The 16,964-nt window shown below is 45.5% G+C and overlaps 1 protein-coding gene across 2 annotated transcripts in view; it reads right to left on the bottom strand.

Moving 5' to 3' along the window:
* LOC138748337 (echinoderm microtubule-associated protein-like 1) overlaps window positions 1–16,964 on the bottom strand; it is a 146,367-nt gene that overhangs the window by 128,619 nt on the left and 784 nt on the right. For both annotated transcript variants that reach the window (XR_011347948.1, XM_069908351.1), the window contains exon 2: window positions 13,749–13,892. Coding sequence is in view for 1 of the 2 variants with exons in the window: in XM_069908351.1 (XP_069764452.1) it covers window positions 13,749–13,863 (115 nt within the window). In the remaining variant the exon portion in view is untranslated. The remainder of the gene's footprint in view (window positions 1–13,748; window positions 13,893–16,964) is intronic.

The following is a 16,964-nucleotide window of genomic DNA, read 5'->3' as shown; positions in this document are numbered from 1 at the left end:
TAATTGACGTTCAGATACAGGTTGTTGGCACTGCACCTCAACTCTGTATACTGGCTCATTTTTCCTACTGATAAGGCCCAACAAGGACATGTCAACTTTTCACCACCATTATTTTGGGTGGGTATTCAGAAGTGTAAAGAACTCAAAAGTTGCCAGAAATATTATCTCACAGGAACATCTTGAGTTACAAGGGGAGCCAGGAACTTTTCTATCCAGTGTGTAGGAGTCAGGCCATATATTGAGGTATATGGATAGATAAGATACAGTTTCCTCAGGTAGGCATACAGCATGGTAACAGGCCCACAAGCCTGTGCCATTCAATTAACCTACACCATTGGTACGTTTTCAGTGGTGGGAGGAAATCAGAATACCCAGAGTAAACCCACACAATCATGGGAGGAAGTATAAACTCCTTACAGCCAGTGCCGGAGTCAAACCCCAATCCTGGTCACTGCCGCTGTAACAGCGTTGTGCTAACCACTACACTAACTGTGCCAGTAGGGAATCTAAAACTAGAAGTTATAGCTCAAGGCAAATGTGGTGGGGGAGGAGTTTGAAAGTGAACTAGAAGGTCACCTTCTTCACATAGATGATGATGGGTAGAGCAGAGAAGTCTCTATTTGTTGATCTATTTGTAGAGATGGCCTGTGGAAGCTCTTACCAAACTTTGGTTGCACCCCACGCCTAACCAATATCATTCGTCAGTTCCACGAAGGTATGGAAGGCTGCATCAATACGTGTGGCGAGTTGTCAGACCCATTTCCCATCGGCAACAATGTAAAACAGGGTTGTGTTTTGGCCCCCTACTCTGTTTGGACTATTCTTCAGGATGCCACATCAGACCAGAAGTTAGGGGTCTTCCTACAAATGAGGGCTGATGGCAGGCTCCACAACCTCGCAAGGCAGAGCAAAAACAAAAGTCAGGGATATTGTGGTGCACGAGCTACAGTTTTGCTGATGACTGTGCACTGGTTGCCCACTCGCTCGAAGATTTACAGAAGATAACAAGTTGCTTTGCCAGTGCTGCTATGGATTGACAATCAGCCTGCAAAAGACGCACGTTTTTGTACTAATCAACCCCTGGCTCAAGCTACGAAGAACCAACTGTCCTCATCGATGACCCTCGTCTCGATGCTGCCAAGTTTTCTCCCCGGGCAGCACAATAACATCCTCAGCTTCTCGAGATGTGGAGATTGAGTCAAGAACTAGAAAGCCCTGCTTTGCCTTTGGTCAGCTGAAAGATCGAGTTGGGTCACAGAACATCAGGTTGGCCACCAAGTGCAAGGTGTACAGGGCTGTTGTCATATCAGCCTTGCTATATGGATGTCAGATGTGGTGCCCCTATCAGAGTCACTTACGTCATCTTGACCAACTGCAGCAGCGTCACCTACGTTCTCTGATGAAGATCACCTGGTGAGACAAGGTCTCCAATATCGAGGTTATTTCTCGAGCCAGAATGCCAGCAGTTTCAACCTTGGTGATGTCAGCCCAATTGTGCTGGGCAAAACACGTTGTCAGAATGCCTGACAGAAGGACATCTTGTACAGCCAATTGTCCAGTGGAACCTAAAAACGAGGAGGCCAGCGACTACAGTACAAGGACTGTCTGCACAGGAGCCTCAAAAAAGCTTATATAGCCCCATCCACATGGGAGGATCTGGCTCAAGATTGCTCGAAGTGGAGGGACGCCATCAAAAAAACATGTAAACGCTGCTGAGGAAATGCTCAGAGGAACAGAGGAAAGGCACAGAAAGAGCCATAACAGAGCTTCTGCCCCTGCTGCCCCTCCAGGCCTCACCTGCCAAGTATGTGGCAAGTATTTTCCCTGTCAATGATCAGTCTATCCAGCAACTCCAGGATGCAGATATCAAACCCCACAAACTGGCTCCCTAACCCACAGGTGCTCTGTGATTAGTAAGGGATTACTTAAGTTAAATTTAAACGGTCAACCAGTTTACCTATCTCGGCTGCACCATTTCATCAGATGCAAGGATCGACAACGAGATAGACAACAGACTCGCCAAGGCAAATAGCGCCTTTGGAAGACTACACAAAAGAGTCTAGAAAAACAACCCACTGAAAAACCTCACAAAGATTAGCGTATACAGAGCCGTTGTCATACCCACACTCCTGTTCGGCTCCGAATCATGGGTCCTCTACCGGCATCACCTACGGCTCCTAGATCGCTTCCACCAGCGTTGTCTCCGCTCCATCCTCCACATTCATTGGAGCGACTTCATCCCTAACATCGAAGTACTCGAGATGGCAGAGGCCAACAGCATCGAATCCACGCTGCTGAAGATCCAACTGCGCTGGGTAGGTCACGTCTCCAGAATGGAGGACCATCGCCTTCCCAAGATCGTGTTATATGGCGAGCTCTCCACTGGCCACCGTGACAGAGGTGCACCAAAGAAGAGGTACAAGGACTGCTTAAAGAAATCTCTTGGTGCCTGCCACATTGACCACCGCCAGTGGGCTGATCTCGCCTCAAACCGTGCATCTTGGCGCCTCACAGTTCGGCGGGCAGCAACCTCCTTTGAAGAAGACTGCAGAGTCCACCTCACTGACAAAAGACAAAGGAGGAAAAACCCAACACCCAGCCCCAACCAACCAATTTTCCCCTGCAACCGCTGCAACCGTGTCTGCCTGTCCCGCATCGGACTTGTCAGCCACAAACGAGCCTGCAGCTGACGTGGACATTTACCCCCTCCATAAATCTTCGTCCGCAAAGCCAAGCCAAAGAGAGAGAAGACTTAAGGTGGTATGTAAGTGAAAAGAAAAAGTTTGAAAATCACTGTTTTAATCGTGCATAGTTTCATAATTCCAAAGGAAATGGGCCAATCCTGTTTTTTAGACAGCAATGTAGGAAAAATCTCAGAAAATTTTAACATAATTAGTCACCTTGTAGTCATTAATACTGCATGCCTCAAGTTCCTGTGCACGTTAGACCTGGAGCTTTTACGTGGATCAAAGTGGCCTGTATCATCAGATGGACATTGAATTCATGAGGTGAGTATTGCAGTGCGATTAAAACTGCAGGCTTCTCCTGAAAAGTGGTAGGGGTCCTGCAGGATAAACCGTGGTGCAGGAATTGACTAAATATTCCTGCACTTTCCTTTTTAGACTGCCCCATTGTGGTGGAACACAGTACTGCGGGCATGTCCTCACTGAGCTGGGCAGGTTGGTACCTGTAGCCCCTCCTCATAAGATCCCCTAATAAAGGCCAAGAGCCCTAGTCTCCTCCCTCATACCTGCCTTGGACGTGAGCCAGCAGCATGCAGAAGCATGTCTGAGTCTTCTGATCAATGAAGCCTTTGACTACTTGCTTCGTGTTTGCGAGTGGTCATTGATCGCGCCATACGCATGTAACAGCAAATTTTGTTGACTGTGTCGTTATATGCCTGCCGTCTAAAAGCCATAACTGACAATTTTTCTGAAGCAAAATACTTCAGTAACAATTGGCTCTAGAGCAGTGTTTCTCAACCATTTTACCCCACTCACAGACCATATAACTATATAACAATTTACAGTACGGAAACAGGCCATATTGGCCCTTCTAGTCTGCACCGATTTAAATGAAACTCCACTAGTTCCACCTACCCACTCCCTTGCCCATAACCCTCCAGCCCCCTCACATCCATGTACTCATCGAACTTCCTCTTAAATGACAGATTTGACCCTGCCACAACTACCTCTTCCGGAAGATCATTCCACTCAGCCCCCACTCTCTGAGTGAAGAAGCTTTCTCTTATATTACTCCTAAAGTTTTGTCCCCTCACCCTTAACTTATGACCCCTTGTTCCAATCTCCCCTACCCTCAGGGGAAAGAGCCTATTCACATCTACTCTATCTATTCCCTTCATAATTTTAAATACCTCTATCAAATCCCCTCTCCACCTTCTACACTCCAGTGAATAAAGTCCCAATCAACTCAATCTTTCTCTGTATACAAGATACTGCAATCCAGGCAACATTTTCATAAACCTTCTTTGCACCCTCTCAACCTTATTGATATCCTTCCTATAATTTGGAGACCAGAACTGCATACAATACTCCAAACTTGGCCTCACCAATGCTTTAAACTGTCTCAACATCACTGAAAGCAATCCCTTACCAATCACAGAGCACCTATGGCATAAGGTGGTATGTGAATGGAAAGAAAAAGTTTGAAAACCACTGGTTTAGAGGGATTTGGGCCAAACAGGGGCAGATTAGTCAACAAGGATGTTAGGCTGACAAGTTGTAGAACTGTGACAGCTGCAGTTGGGGTCTTCCACCTTTGCATACTTCCTGTCCTGGTTGGCTGAATCACAGTGGGATACAGTTGCTACAGAGAAATTGATCGGAGGTCAATCCACAGGACCATAAGAGTAGCAGAGAAGATCACTGGAGTCTCCCGCCACCCCCATCGACATGATCTACTGGGATCGTCGTCTGAAGAGGGTTCACAAAATGTTTCAGGATCCCTACCACCCTGCACACAGCATCTTTCAGCTGCTCCTATCAGGAAAGAGACACAGGAGTATCAGAGCCAACACCACTAGATTGAGGAACAGCTTTTTCCTGCATGCAGTGAGACTGCTCACACTAGCCATCCAAGATTTTCATATTCCCAAAACAATGTTTATTCATTTATTTGTATACGTGAATACCTATCCCGCATATGTATTGTATGTCAGTACATGTATATGTCTGGTTGTGTGTCTGCGTGCTTTGCACAGGGCCGGAGGACACTTGACGAGATACGGTGAACACCTGATCCTGAGCTCAGACACTTGACAATTCAGTACTGCTCAAGAAAGTCTGAAATTATTCAAAATATTCATCCTCTCTGTTGGTTAGATTTGTGGCATCAGTTGCACGACATTGCAAACAAGTGGTACACAGAAAATGCATAGTTGTGGCATGCAAAGAGGTTTAAAGTCAGTGACGTACTATTCACGTGATTTTCATCTCTACATGATCACGAGAGAATTGTAGTTTAAAAAGAATAACTTTAAAGCCAACCAGATCATATTGATACAGACCAGAGATACCCAAAAAATCCAAAATAATTTACAAATGAGATTAACTGAAACTTTGTTTATCACATGCTTGTACAGTAGATTTGTAGTTATTTAAAACACAGGATGATTAAAATACAGTACTATGTTGCTTTGACTTGGTGACAGCACAGTTCCAACAAAGTGTCTCTTTTCCCCCATTTATAAAGTTAATTTTCACAAGCACACACTTTCAAGAATCCACATGATGCAACAGCTTGTTCTCTATCAGGTTGGGTTTACTATAAAACTGAAATCATTTTTCAATCCCAACTCAAGTGGAAAAAAACTAAAATGATACAGTACCTGTATTCAGGTTCCTCCAGTCCAGAATAATCATTCACAATAATTACGTGTATCAAAACAATATATATTTCCCATAAACTAATGGAATTAAAACAGCAGTAATAAAAAGGTAAACATACGCCAATAAACACCTCAATGCAAGCAGTAGTGAAGTATGCAAGAGGATTGAATGTAAACAGGTGAAACAAGGTTTTTTAAAAATAAAACATTTAATCATCCATTCAGTTCCTTAAACAGATCAATCATATCGAGATTAAAGCAAGATATTAATTACACAGTAATGCATTTCAATTCATTCTGCAGTAGAGAGTTCTATATTTAGCTTCTGCTATGTAGGCCTTACAAAAGCCTCAGAGTCCCAGAACTTACCAGTGCAAAACTGCAGCAGAGAGCTGGTGTCATAGAGTCCACCATAGCCAGGGATTCGATCCGCCATTCCCCCCCTTTTCTTCCAATCTTTTCAAGAAGAAAATACCCAAACAAAAGCTTTTCTTCGTCCTTATTTCACTTTCTCAGGCTCCTTCTGCAGCCTCCCATTACCATAGCAACCAGTTCACTCCAGCTCCTTCACATGCCTTTGAATGGGGGAATAAAAATCCTCGATGTCTCTCACACTGAAAAATTCATGTAGATGCATTTCCCACCGCTTTTTTGTAGGCATTAATCCTACCTTTTTTCCTCGTCAAAAACACAATTGAGGATTAATAATTAAATCCGATTCCTTTGTAAATAGGTTTATTACAGCACACCCAAGGATGCAATACTCTTCCCCAAATTCCAGTTCTCATTGCTCCAGCCATCCCAGAGAATTTATTGGTCCACTACCTCCATCCGAGGCCTATTTATTAACGAGCTCATAGCTTACTTCACCTTCTGTCAGCCAATGAATTTTCACTCTCCTCCTATACAGCCAAATCGCTGATAAACTAGGCGTGAAATCAAATTAAACCAGGGTAGCTTGATAAATGGCATTTGATGACAACATTCAACCCAATGAATGTTGGGGCTCAAACCTTTATTGATGCTGGTTTCATGAATTAACCATTGCTAGCCCAGATCATCGGGAGAAATGTCATCACCATTATGGTACAGATCACAGCAATCAATGGTGATTATCATTCATTTTCCTTTTGTACTTTGTTGTTCATTTATGTTTGCTGATGTTCTAATTTATAAATAATGACAGCCTTGATAGAAATGAGTGTGAATTGTTACTGGTTTTGACAGCGCTAGACTGCTGAGCTGACACAAACTATTGAACTGAGGAACTGGGGCAAGGGACAGAATCATTACTGCTGATATATTTTATCTGCGACTGGTTTTGTTTCAACATCATATCTCTATTGATGTGTGGAACTCCCCCTTCCCCTCCCCCATTTGGCAGTCAACCACCACAATGACGTCAGCAATCCAAAAAAAAAATCAAAAGTACAGGGAGGAACTTGCAAAGGGTAACTTTGCTTCCATTTAATGAGCAAAGGTTTCAGGAACAGACTAAGCAGTTAGTGCAGTGGTTAAATGCAACACTATCACAGGTGCCACCCGGCTTTGAAGCAGGCACTGTCTGTAAGGAATTTGTACGTACGTGCTCCCCGTGACCTGCGTGGGTTTTCTCTTGGTGGAAATCTCTTGGTGCCTGCCACATTGACCACCGCCAGTGGGCTGATCTCGCCTCAAACCGTGCATCTTGGCGCCTCACAGTTTGGCGGGCAGCAGCCTCCTTTGAAGAAGACCGCAGAGCCCACCTCACTGACAAAAGGCAAAGGAGGAAAAACCCAACACCCAACCCCAACCAACCAATTTTCCCTTGCAACCGCTGCAATCGTGTCTGCCTGTCCCGCATCGGACTGGTCAGCCACAAACGAGCCTGCAGCTGACGTGGACTTTTTACCCCCTCCATAAATCTTCGTCCGCGAAGCCAAGCCAAAGAAGAGAAATGCAACACTATCACAGGTGCCACCCGGCTTTGAAGCAGGCACTGTCTGTAAGGAATTTGTACGTGCTCCCCGTGACCTGCGTGGGTTTTCTCCAGGTGCTCCGGTTTCCTCCCGCCCTCCAAATCATACAGGGTTGGTCAGTTAATTAGGTGCAATTGGGCGGCATGGGGCAGTAGAGCCTTCAACCGTACTGTATTGTTTAAATATTTTTAAATATAAAATAATGGAGCCATCTTTCACTTGAATTGGGACATGAATTAGACAAGACTTCTGCTCTCCATTTCTGATGATAACATCTTGCTAAAAAGGATCAGGCAATGATGCCGATGCCTCCTACAGTCAACGCTCGGAATAGTCATGGGCTTAATTTACGTTGAAAATTCTCACTTAGCCAAGTAGTATTTTAGCAAAAACTGAATGAGTTCAGGAATAGAGTGCATGTAAAAAAAATGGTGAGTTAAAAAATAAAATCAAATTATTCTGATTTCAGATTTATGGTCAGAGTACATACTTGGCACCACATACAACCCTGAGATTCCTTTTTCCTGCGGGTGTGGCAGAATTACCACTAATTGATAGTGCAAAAAAAACTGTACACAGCTTAAAACATGCAAACAAAGAATTGTAAACAGATAATGACGTAAACAAACTGTCTGTGCAATAGAGAGAGAACAAAAAGAAAATCAATAAAGTGCACAATTAAGAGTTCTTAAATGAGTCTCTGATTGAGTTTGTCATTAGGATTTTTCACATCACAGTGTGAAATTAAGATTCCCGGGAAAATTTCCCGGGAATCCTCCTGTGAACCTGCCCTACCTCGTAGTTAGGGCCGTGGACCCGAGTAATTTTCCCGGACCACGCTCTCCCTCCGATGTGAAAAGGCAAACAGCCAAGCAGGGGAAGTTTCGTGACATCAGCGCTTGCATGCTTGGTCACGTAGGTGATTAAAATTAAAAGATGCATACCTCCTGACAACGACCAGCTGCTTTGGCATGTCACAAGAGCACCAGAATACGGGATGAATGGCCTTCCTCGTTAACCATAATCTCTCATGCAACTGGATCCGCTCTGTATTTCCAGAGTGGTTCCAGCTGTGTGAGGAATTATGGGGAACAAAGTTGGCCATTCATCCCACATTGTGCCACTGTTGCAATGTGCCGAAGCTGCCCCGAAGTGCAGGAGTGGGCAACCAACCAACCCACCGATGGATGGCCAGGGGTGGGGGAAGGGAGGGAGGGAGTGAGTGGGTGGGCAAGCAACTGACGTATTCTACTCCTGTGAGTGCATAACGCATCATCGGTTGGGGGTGGCACACCCCAAAATTGCCAGGGAGGGCAAATTCCCATGAATTTGGATGGTGTAAAAGGCTCGGGAGCTCCTGCATTCCTGGGAATTTCACCTGGTCCAGGTAGGGTCGCAGCTCATCCACAGTGTGAAAAGGCCTATGTAAGAGTCTGATGGTGGAGGGTTAGCAGCTGTTCCTGAACTTTCATAGCTTGAATATGCCTGAGATTGCCTGATCTCAGAACCTAACCAGGCTCAGGACTGGTCAGTATTTGGAGGGGAGAATGCCTAAGAACACCAGGTGCTGTAGGTTTCTGTGACGGGCACTGAACAAAGTGGTGACTCTCTGTCTGCCTTACAATAGACAAATGTTAAAGAATTTCATGTATTTTACATTCTACATGTAGTATTACGTGACAATAATGAAACCTTTACCTGGTAGTGTGAGCCTTGTGGCACCGATACCTCTTTCCTGATGGTAACAATGAGAACAGAGCATGTGTTAGGTGGTGAGGGTCTTTGATGATTGATGCTGCTCTCCAACAGCAGTGTTTCCTGTAGATGTACTCAGTAATGGGAGGGTTTGGCCTGTAATGTCCGGGGCTGTGTCCAGGAGGGCACATTTTCCACCACACACCTGTAGAAATTTGCCAGGGTTTCTGATGTCATACCAAATCTCCACAACTCCTGAGGAAGTGGAGGCACTGATGTGTTTTTTTCACAATGCCATTGGTGTGTTGGGTCCAGGAAAGATCCTCCGAGATAGTGACTCACAAGAACTTAAATTTACTCACCCTTGTAATGGAGGATTTAGACTAGCTTATGAAAGAAGGGATGCAGAAGACATAATCTAAATTCCACTATGGGGCCCAGGGATGCATATGAATCAGTAGACCTTACCTAACTTCCAAAAAAGTCTTTATTACTAAATCTAAAGCTGAATTCACACTACAATATGCAAGCCCTTTCCAATTATACTTATCAATGCCTAGACTGGTCCCAACTACCAAAACGAGGCGACGACTGCACACTTGTGTAGGTTGTCGGGGTGCCAGTAGCAGCTTCTCTACCTCCCTCGACCGGGACGTTAGCTAGACTCTTGAAGTTCTTCTTCTTGCTGAGAGATGTTGTCACCTCTTGGAGAGTCTCAAACTTCAGCAGTGGGACCATGGCTTATATTACCCAAAAGTTGTCTACTTCAGATCTTATCTCTTTGAACAAATGATTTAATTATCTTCAAGGTCTCCTGACAGTCTGCGACCAACAAAAGACAACTGCATCTCTTGCCCTCATGGTGGAAGTTAGGTAAGGTCTACTGATTCATATACATCCCTGGGCCCCATAGTGGTATTTAGATTATGTCTTCCTATTCAACTACATCCCTTCTTTCATAACCTGGTGTCTAAATCCTCCATTACAACCCTCAACATCTCTGATCTCCCAATGATCATTGGATTGTATACCTCTGGCTTTCTTTTTCTGAAGTCAACTATCAGCTCCTTAGTTTTGGTGACATTGAGTGCGAAGTTGTTGTTGGTGCACCCTTCAGCCAACTTTTCAATCTCCATCCTGTTTGCCTTTCTTTTATACAACCCACTACTGTGGTATCGTCGGCAAATTTGTAGATGGTGTTATTGTCATACCGAGCCACAATGTCGTAGGTGTAAGATGATGATATAGAATCTCAACTACTGCTGGAAGGTGTGTGCTTGTGAATACCTGGATGAGAAAATGATCCAATTCTGTGCTGCAACGTTCTAAAGTTTGGGAGCATTGCCCAGTCCTAGATAGGAAGAGAAGAGACAGCACAGAAGGGGCAGCATGGTTACTGTAGCAGTTAGTGCAATGCTGTTAAAGTGTCAGTGCCCCAGATTTGGATCTCACACTGTGTGTAAGGAGTTTGCATGTTCTCCCCATGTCTGCATGGGTTTCCTCCGGGTACTATGGTTTCCTCCCACATTCTAAAAACGTACTGGGCTTGCAGCCAGTGGTGGATTAACCATTAGGCTGAGTTGGCTGAAGCCTAAGGGCCCGGAAGGTAAGGAGGCTAGTCACAACCACTGGTAACCACTTGTCAATATGGGCTCGCATTAGTCCTGGATCCACCCGTCAATCAAGGCTCGTGGAAGTACCGTGTTAACCTGTCAATCTGTAGCAGGGTCTTGGTTCCTATCTATCAATTTGGGCTTTGCCAGTCCCAATGCCACCTATCAATCAATGCTCACATTTGTTTGCGCACGCGAGTCTAAGATTCGCCTCCTGCAGCAGAGCACTGCTCATTCAGTGTCGCTCACGGGAGGTTTACTTTTTTTTTAAAAAACCCTCACTTCTCCTGTGTTATTTTGTATCAAGACTGTTTTTTTAGAACTTATTTTATTTATCTTTTTGTAACTAACAAGACTTTTCAAATTATTCAGGGCTCACAGACGGCTTCTGTTAGGCAAAGTTTTGTTTGATTTTAATGAAGTTTTTTCTCCCCTCCTCCAACCAAATACCAACTAATGTATTCCCAGCATAGACCCGGCAGATAAATTTAGAATATGTAGGGCATATGAGGGGGACAGATAGAGTAAATGTGGACAAGCTTTTTCCATTGAGAGTGGGGGAGATTCTTTGAGATTGAAGGGGGAAAAGTAGAGGGGAAATATGGAGGGGAAATTCTTCACTCAGAGGTGGTGGGAGTATAGAATGAGCTTCCAGCCAAATTGGTAGATGCAGGCTCGATTTTAATATTTACAGGGCCGGCGCCAGAACCAATGTTAGAGGGGGGTATTAGCATGTTAGAGGGGAGCTCATTCAGTGGAGGGGGGTGCTAGCCGGGGGAGGGGGAGCTATGGGATGCCGGGACCTGCCTGTCATTAACACCATCCATACCTCCAACTTAGGAGACGAGGATGCTCCTTTTATTGCGTCAAGCGTCACGAGAAGCTACTGACGCTTGACGCAGCCAGGCGCGGGTGGAGAGTCACTAGCATGCATCAAGCTAGACACTAGTGATGCTGGAGGGGTGGGTGGGGGGCAGGTCTGATGGCCAGCAATGGCCGCAACCATATGGGGGAGCACAGCACCTCTTTTGGGGGGGCAATGCCGGCAGATGTCCCCCCCCAACCTGATGCCGACCCTCTGGGCGCAGGCCAATGGGACTAGATGGGAGAAAGTGTTTGGCATGGAGTAAAAGGGCCGAATTGGCCTGTTTCTGTGCTGTAATTGTTATGTAGCACCCTGGAGTCACAAGGTTGTTTCACTTCATAAAAGCCCAGAACTTCCCATAGTCCTTGAGGACGTCAGGTCTCTGACCAGACACTGTCGGCTCTGTGCAGAATGTGAACCGCAATTCTTCAGACCCGACAAGGCACATCTCATCAAGGCCACGCACCCCTTTGAATGACTGAGTGTCGATTTCAAGGGACCCTTGCCCTCAACCAAAAGGAACGTCTATTTCCTTAATCTCATTGATGAGTTCTCCAGAAATCCCGTTTGCTATCCCCTGTCCTGATATGACCTCTGCCACAGTTATCAGGGCACTCCACAGCATATTCACCCTCTTCGGGTAGCCAGACTATATCCATAGTGATTGAGGGTCCTTGTTCATGAGCTACAATGCCAGGTGGAGTGAGAGAATGCCACCATTTGGAAGGCGATCCTCCTGGCCCTCAAGTCAAAAGGCATGCCAGAGGCACTCCACGACATCCAATCTCTCTTATGCACTGCTACAAATATGACTCCACATGAACGCATGTTTTCCTTCCCCAGGAGGTCGGCGACCAGAACCACTCTGCCATCCCGGCTCTCATCACTGGGTCCCGTCCTGCTGAGGAAATATGCGAGGGGCCATAAGACCGACCCGTTGGTCGAAAGCATGCAAACCCGCAATATGCCAACGTCCAGTACCCTGACAGCCACGAGGGTACAGTCCCTGCTTGGAACCTGGCGTGTGCCGGAGACACCCACCCACCCCCTGCTTAAGCACCACCAACACCCACATCGTCCCTCTCAGGGACGGTGCAGGTTAGCGACGTGCCCTGGGCACCCATACTATCCGCCCAGAACCCTCGCCCAGCCAAGCCGACCGCCTCCACAATCAACCAAACCCCACCTCCTATAATGACAGCCATGCCCCCCCACCCCCCCCGCCCCCGCCTCAGGACATACGACCAGCAACAGAGCCAACCAGTACACCCCTGGTGGAGCTGCACAGAGGCAGAGGAAACCACCTGACCTGCGGGTTTTTGTTTTTTTTAAGAATGTGATGATATGTATATACTGTTCTGTGTATTAGTGGCTGGCCGGCCCACTGATGACTTGATCCCCTGTAACTCCTCCCCTTGTGACCTGGCCTTAAAGGTCAACCTCCCTACCCCATTCCATTCATTTGAGCACATGGAGTCGGGCCAGCTACAATCTAATGTGCATTAAAGCCTATCATTCCTCACTCAGTCTTTGGAGTCATTGGTAGTGAGGATCAGGTTTAAAATGGCATCACTCCCAAATGGAACAATTTCACTTTATTCTATTCAACAAAGGGTGGGGGCTGTGGATCAGGAAAGCAAGGTCGGTGGGGGGGGGGAGCCTTAACTAAAGTGCATCCTAGGGCCTGGGTGGTAGTTAATCTGCCACTGCTTGCAGGTAAATTAGGCGGCATGGGCTTGTGGGTCAGAAAGGCCTGTTTATGTGGTGTATGTCTAAATTTTTTTTAAATGTAAAGACTGAGTGAGGACTAGCAACAGAGACTTTACCCCAAAGAGTGTTAGCATGGTTGGGAGATGAAGAAGGAATATAACAATGGCCACAAAAATAAATGTTAGATATGATCGAGAATCAATAAACTGCTGAGATCTGGCAAAGGGTGTTTATGAATGAACTGTTTCCATTCACATAGATGCTGTGAGACCTGAAGATGCTTCCAGCACTTTTTGTTTTTAATTCATTTTTCCAGAAACAACAGGATGTGTGGTTCCTGTATCATTACAAACTTTGTACTTGCTTTCCTTGTTAATCCCATACAAGATATTCAGGTAGTTGTCATAATGAAGTTTCAATAACTGAGGGAGGAGAGAGAACAGAAGCAGTGTGAAAGAGGAGAGGGGAAGGGGGGGTTAAGGTGATGGGTGGATTGAAGAGGAATGAATGATGATGGAGATCACAAACAAACATCCATCCCACTGTATGCATTTCTTTACCTTGTGTGGATGCTGTGAGACCAGAAAAGTTCCTCCAGGTTTCTGTGTTTTGACTACAATCACAGTCTCTGCATTTGTGTTTCACTGCATTAAGACACAGTGCCACCTCATTCATGCCCAAAGCAGGAACAACACCTTTAAAGCCTGCAATACAAACAAATAAGACCACAATCTTCCATGTGAAATTTTATTACCCAGTCAATGGGATATAAACAGAGAATGATGTAAATACTGGAGTAAAGCAGATTTGGGTCTGAGCCTTTCATCAAGGTATGAACAAAACGTAGGCAGGAACCCAAAAACAGGGAAGGGGAGGGGCAGGTGAAGGAGCACAGTCCCATAGGCAGGAAGTAATAGGTGGAAAAGGGAGGGAGGGCACACCAGCAAATGGGGAGGGGGGACGGTTCTGTGAGTGGAGAGAGAAGGGGGTGAAGAGCTGGAGGAAAGAAGACAGAGGGATGGGGAAGAAAGGGAGAATGGGGAGTAGGCTAGCAGAAACCAGAGAAGTATATGTAAATGCCATCAATTGGGAGAGGGCCCAGACAGAAAATTAGGTATTGCTCCTCCAATTTACAAGCGGTCTTGGTTTGACAGTACATGGGGCTATGGACAGCAGGGGAGTAGGGCACTTAATTGAAATGGTTGGCCACTGGGAGATCCCTGTTACTGACGTGGACAGAGCGATGGTGCTCAGCGAAGTGGTCTCCCAGTCTGCGTCCAGTCTCTCTGATTTAGAGAAAACCACAACAGGAGCACCAAATTCAATAGATGACACTCGTGGATACACAAGTGAAGTATTGCTTCACTTGGAAAGACTGTTTGGGGCCCCCAATGGTGATGAGGGAGGAGGTGTGGGTGCAAATGTGGTACTTCCTGTAGCCGCAGGGGAAAGTGCCAAGAGGGCAATTAGTGGGAAGGGGATGAGTGGACGAGGGAGACATGGAGGGAGCGGTCCCTTCAGAAGATAGAGAGGAGAGGGGAAGATGTAGCTGGTGGTGGGATAAAGTTGTAGGTGGCAGAAATTATGAAGAATAATGTGTTGGATACGGAGGTTGATGGGGTAGTAGGTGAGGACAAGGGGAATCCTGTTTTTGTTGCATCTGGAAGCAGTGGGGGCCAGGGCAGATGAGCAGGAAATGTAGGAGTTGCAGTTCAAGGTTCAGTTGATGGTGGTGGAGGGGGAAGCCATGAATTTGGAAGATGGAGGGTATTTAGGATGATCTGGACTAGAAGATGATGTACGGTAAATACTGATCAGGCAGAAGATTAGATGGAACATTGTTGACTGAAGTATTAACTCTTTTTATCTTTCTCCATGGATACTGCCTGACCTGCTGAGTATTTCAACCCTTGTTTCCAGCATCTGTAGGTTTCATTTTGGTTTTTAGTCATAGAATCTTACAGCATGGACATAGGCCAAACAAATTGTCCACCAAAGCTTGAACAATTTGCCTGCATTTGGGCCTCATCTCTCTCAATCTTTCTATTCATGTTACTCTCTAAATACCTTTAAATATTTTAATTGAATCTGCCTCTTCAATTTCCCCTGGCAACTCATTCCATATACCCACGTCTCTTTTTCATCTTTCTGCTCTCACCTTAAATCTGTGTCCTCTAATTTCTGAGGTGTCTGAAGAGATTCGGTATGTCACTTCTACAGGTGTACCGTGGAGAGGTTGCATCACTGCCTGGTATGGAGGTGCCAACTCTCAGGACAAGAATAAACTCCAGGGGGTTGTTAACTCATCCTGCGACATCACAGGCACCAGATTTCACTCAGTCAAGGACATCTACAAGAGGTCATTAAACCCATCATGTCTATTCTAGCTCTCAGAGAAGAATCTTCATTTCCATTCCCCCACTTATTTCTTTATAACATCTCTCTCATCAACTTTCTCCTGATTTCTTGCCATCTCTACACAAGGGACAATTTACAGTTACAGTACAGAAGCCTGAAGACAAGCACTCAGCGGCACAAGGACAGTTTCTTCCCATCTGCCATCAGATTTCTGAATGGATAATGAACCACAGACATAACCTCACTTTCTCCAATTTTCTTGCATTATTTATTTATTTTGAAATATAATTTATAGCAATATTTGCACTGTAATGCTGCTACAAAACAACGAATTTCGTGACATGTCCATGACAATAAATTCCGATTCTGATTCCCTTCTTGTGCACTAATTTTTTTAACACAATTTATCGCAATTTTTGTATCTGTAATGCTTCCACAAAACAACAAATTTTCTGACATGTTTTTTCCTGATACTAAATTGATTCTGGGCCGTAGTTTCTGTGTAATCGTATTATAGAAAATACACAGAAATGCAGCAGAAACTCAATAGGTCTTGCAGCGTGCATCGGAGATAAAGATGAATTTAAAAGACAAGTTGACAGGTAAATAGGAAACATTTCAAGGGATATGGTCAACCACAAGCAAATGGGACAAGCTCAAATGGGCAGATGAGTCAACGTGGTTTACAATCACAGCCTCTGCAGACTTTTGTGTTTCCATAAGACCATTCAGCTCATCAAGACTTGCCCTGCCATTCAATCATGAGCAGATCCATTTCCCCACTCAGCCCTACTGCCCGGCATTCTCCCCATAACCTTTGATGCCCTGGATAATCAAGAATCTATCAATATCTACCTTGAAGACACCCAATGACCCGGCCTCCACAACCACCTGTGGCCACAAATTCACCACCCTCTGACTGAAGAAATTCCTCCCCATCTCTGTTCTAAGAAGATGCCCTTCAATTCTTAAGTTGAGCCTTCTTGTCCTCAACTTTCCCACTGAAGGAAACAACCTTTCTACATCTACTCTGTCCACGCCTTTCAACATTTCAATAAGATTCCCCTCTCTTTCTCCTAAATTCCAACAAACACTGGCCAAGAGCGGTCAGACACTCCTAATATGATAACCCTTTCATTCCCGGAATTATCCCTGTGAACCTCCTCCGAACTCTCTCCAACGTCAGCTCATGCTTCCTGAAACGAGGATCCCAAAACTGCTCACAATACTCCAAGAAGGGTGGCCATTTCCGACATGCCGAAACAGAGGGCATTCAGCGTCAGAATCAGAAACTCTCTCAGCAGTGGGGCGCGGGGGGGTGTAAGGCTTACCTTCATGATCTGCCGCCATACTGCCCCCCTCATAGCACATGCGCCAGCTTACCCTCGTGCACGCGCGCGAGAAGAAACATGACCGCG

The sequence above is a fragment of the Narcine bancroftii genome, chromosome 13 (assembly GCF_036971445.1).
Source record: "Narcine bancroftii isolate sNarBan1 chromosome 13, sNarBan1.hap1, whole genome shotgun sequence".
NCBI lineage: Eukaryota > Metazoa > Chordata > Chondrichthyes > Torpediniformes > Narcinidae > Narcine > Narcine bancroftii.
The sequence above is the reverse complement of the archived record's forward strand: the minus strand, read 5'-3'. Positions and strand labels throughout refer to the sequence as shown.